The sequence below is a fragment of the Nicotiana attenuata genome, unplaced genomic scaffold, assembly GCF_001879085.1.
Source record: "Nicotiana attenuata strain UT unplaced genomic scaffold, NIATTr2, whole genome shotgun sequence".
In the NCBI taxonomy this organism is placed as follows: Eukaryota; Viridiplantae; Streptophyta; class Magnoliopsida; order Solanales; family Solanaceae; genus Nicotiana; species Nicotiana attenuata.
The window spans coordinates 46,150-50,305 of record NW_017674047.1 but is presented as its reverse complement, the minus strand read 5'-3'; the positions used below and the strand labels follow the sequence as shown (position 1 = coordinate 50,305).

Sequence of the window (4,156 nt, the reverse complement as noted above, 5' to 3'; positions counted from 1 at the left end):
TGTCTATGAATCCAGTTGTGTTGGGCTTTCAATAACTTTTGTGGCGGTTTCCTTAGAAGTTTAAAGAGAAAATGGTACTGTATAGCCGTTGTAAAAATAATAGTCGAAAAAAAATATATATATATATATATATATATATATATATATATATATGTTATATATAAAAATTATACAAATTTTATACACTTTCGGCTACCAGATATAAATAGTTGGGCTAAAAGTGATAACACCCTGGTCAGCTTCATGTTTACGCTGCTTAACGGACTATCATCATTTAGAAAATAAAATCTTGTTTGACTCCACACAATCTAAAAAAGCACACTATAATATCCAATTTGCTGCCTAACGTGACATATTGTCTATTGTCAATTTGTCTATGGAAAGATTTTCCCTAACAATGCAAAGCCAAAGGTAAATAGTTGAAAGAGTAAGAAAGCTATAACCATTTAGCCCTCTCTCCTTTAGGAGACAAAAAGAGAGGCATAATATGAAACAATACTCATTACTAAAATCACAACATGAGCTTTAAAATGGAGTACCACTTCCACTCCTAGTTTCAGCAGGGCTGTACAAAGCAGACCGGTTTCTCGGTCTGTTCTCCTCTAACTGTCGTACGACTTCTTCCATCGACGGTCTAACGGTAGCCACAGGAGCACAACAACCCATCGCAAGTCTCAATGCTTGTACCAAACCTTCTTCCATTGGATTCCTAATTCCCTTCAAAAGCTCCACGTCGAATACCTCCATCGTTGTTTCCTCCAAAACGGCTACTTTCACTAGTGCAGGCAAATCAACATTGTCGCCGTTCCTTCCATTCTTTCCAGGCTTCTTTCCTAGCAGAATCTCCAGTAGTAGGATTCCAAAAGCGTAAACATCAGTTCTCGAATTGCACTTCTTCATCCTTTGCAGTTCAGGTGGCTTGTAACCATCAGCTTTTGCAAGTGCTATGATTTCATCAGCTACAGCTGGGATCATTATCTTGTCAAGTCCAAATTCAGTAAGCCTGGCAACGAAGAACTCATCGACGAGAACATTCTTTGACCTAACATTCCCATGGGTAATGGGTGTTTCCAGACCATGAAGGTGCGCTAGTCCTCTGGCTATGCCCAATGCTATTTTGTGTCGCCTAGCCCAATTCAATACTGGCTTCCCAACTCTTGATTCTGAACACAATCAGGAAATATCATAATCAAATTACTGATAAAAAAAATATTCCTAATCAATTTTACTCGTCCTTTATGTTATCATTCACAATACAGAAACAGCCACAATAAGTGTGACTATATTAGGTCTGAAAGTCAAATGGTGTCATTCAAATAATTTAATACTATCCAAATCTACTTTACAAGGATTGCCTAGAGCCAAAATCAACATATCGCTTTCTCTGATAAAAGAGTAATACTAATTCTTCTTAAAGACGGAAGATTACTGGTACAAAGTGACTGAAGATGCGGTCACTTATACCTTCATTTACCACAATTTCCCAATAGTTCTTCCTATGCCTGATGGATATTCTTTAAGACAGAGTGATGGTGCAAAACTTGCATAGTAAATCAAGGTTGAAAGAACGATGAAACAGCCACAAAATCTTTAGGCATGCATGAAGCTTGTAAAAGAATGAGTGAAGCTTACCTGTCCAAGCTTAAATGCTGGGAAATGAGCTATGATCAGTTGATCTAGGGCTACATAGTTCTTGAAAGTAAAATAATAGATGAATGGTTGACCTAGGCATCTGATAGTGATATCCGTAGTCTAGAGATAATGAGCTGTTTTTTTTTTGTTGGATGAGTAAGCAAATATAATGAGGCTACTTCTTCTTTGTTGGCAAAACAGGTACTCACGGTAGTTCGTGTATGCAAGAGCACATAAGAAATGCAAGATTAAGCACAGGAGAGGATATAGGTAGGATTAACTTATCTATAGGTCAGAATAAGTGGAACATTCTCGCTATTCCTGTGACTTCTTATCTCTATTAGGTTCATTAGATTACTAATTCAGTTACTCTTAAGATGTTGATTCAATCAGATTTATAATTTCACGGTTGTTTTCATTGATCTAATTATGCACTAATACTCCAATTACGACCAAACCTTGAGGAGGAGGCAGCAACTTGTAGTCCATGTATTTCAATGTCTCTCAAGCAAAATGTCCAAGGTACTAAAAATGTGACTAACAATCTGCTGCTACTTTCCTTTGTTAACCATTAATCCTTTATATTGCTCCACACACATGAAGCAATGACTAATACAAGAATTTCAACTCATCACAATCAGGAATATCCATCTACATGAGACTGAGTAGACTTGCGCTGATTTTCGTTAGTAGAACTTGAAAGAGTAAACATGAAAGCATAAAAGAAGCTAAGAATTTACCATGTAAGAGTTCATGAAGATTTCTGTTGGGGAGATAATCGTAAATGAGAAGCTTCTCCCCTCTCTTCCCTTGATAGAAGGCTCTCAAAGGAATCAAATTCTCATGTCTAACTTTTCCCAGATGTTTAATCACAGATAAACATGAACTTCCATCCTTACAACTCCCTTCCCTCAACAACCTCAAAGCAATGGTTCCACCATCAGCTAATTTTGCCTTATAAATAGTCCCATAACTAGTCTTCTCCATCACTTGCCCCGTCGCGTTAAGCACATCCTCCAGTGTCAGATGCTCACCCCCTTGAAACAAGATCAACTTCCCCTCACCACCACCACCACCACCAGTTTCCTCATCTTCAACTTCCTCAAATTCATCCTCTTCTTCATCTGCATGTTTCCTCTTTTTCCCTTGAAAATACCCAATCAACAATGACACCACAACCACCATTGCACTCATCAAACCAATAACAATACCAGCAATTGCACCAGGACTCAAACCAGAGCTTCCACTACAAGGCCCTAAAGGATGCCCACAAAGAGTAGGACTGTTCCCCTCAAATACCTCCACACCAAACTTTGATTCCCCAAAATTTGGCAACACCCCACTAAAATTATTGTGTGAAAGATTCAATTTTTCCAGCTTTAATGCAGCTAATGTGTCAGGAACTGGCCCAGAAAAATTGTTATCCCCCAAATCAAGATCTTTAAGACCATTAAACCTAGTTATAAATTCAGGAAAATTCCCAGAAAACATGTTTTCCCCAAAATCAAGAAACTGCAAATTTTTACAAGTAGCATCAGGCAATGCAGGGTTAGGAAGAGAACCAGACAAAGAATTACCATGAACCCTGAGAGAAACAAGCCTATCACAAAGATTCCATATTGAAGCTGGAACTGTCCCAGTGAGGTTATTGCTACTCAACTCAATATCAGAGAGAGAAGAGCTGTAGCCAAGCTCAAGAGGAATGTTCCCATGTAGTGAATTAACACCAAGATAAAGACTTTGCAATGTAGAAAGCTCACCAAGTTCTCTTGGGAGTGTTCCAGTGAGATTAGCTGATGGCAACTGAAGAGAAACAAGATGCAAAGATGGGTTTCTGTAAAGTAAAAGACTTGTCCATTGAGGTGAAGAAAGATCAGTGCAGAGCAAAGAAGTTCCATTGGTGAAAACCCATTTGAGACCTCTCCATTGACAGAGTGGAACTGAAGTGTTCCATGAAGATAACAACAAGTTCTCTGAACTGCCCTGAAGTGAGGGTTTGATCTTTAACAAGAGAAGCTCAACATCAGATGCAGCAAAAGTAGAAGTGTACAAGCTAGTGAAGGCTATGAAAAAGAGAATGTACAAGGAGAGAAGCAGCATCTGAAATGCCATGAATGAAGTGAAGAGGAAAAAGACAGAAGTAAAAGAAGAGTGTGATGAGTGTAGGAAGTGGAGAGTTTTTTGTTGGGGTTTTTCTTTTTGGGAAAGCTGACAACTTTTTTGACTACAAACAAGCTCTTAGTACTTTACTCCACAAACTCACAGCTTTCATTTAATTATAAGCATAACAAGGGCTTTAAAACTAGTTAAACAATGTGAAATCTTTTAAAGCTTGTTTGGATGATTGTTACCTATTGTATTGTATGATATCGCTATTTTAAATATGATATTTGCTTTGATTGTTACTTAAATTTTATTGTATCGTATCGTTAAATCCGTCGTTACTTAACGATAAAATGTGCCACTTTATGTAACGGCCGATTTGGTATGGTCGCGTCGTTACCTTGTCTTTTTCTCTCAATCT

At 37.9% G+C, this 4,156-nt stretch overlaps 1 protein-coding gene across 1 annotated transcript; it reads right to left on the bottom strand.

The window, feature by feature from the left end:
• Positions 1–306: 306 nt before the first annotated feature.
• LOC109217880 (putative kinase-like protein TMKL1) lies at positions 307–3,882 on the bottom strand. Its single transcript, XM_019382168.1, has 2 exons — positions 2,373–3,882; positions 307–1,163 (listed from the first exon to the last, which is right to left on the bottom strand). Exons 1-2 carry the CDS (start codon positions 3,742–3,744, stop codon positions 526–528), a joined length of 2,010 nt encoding a protein of 669 aa, XP_019237713.1. The 5' UTR covers positions 3,745–3,882; the 3' UTR covers positions 307–525.
• Between the last annotated feature and the right edge of the window lie 274 nt (positions 3,883–4,156).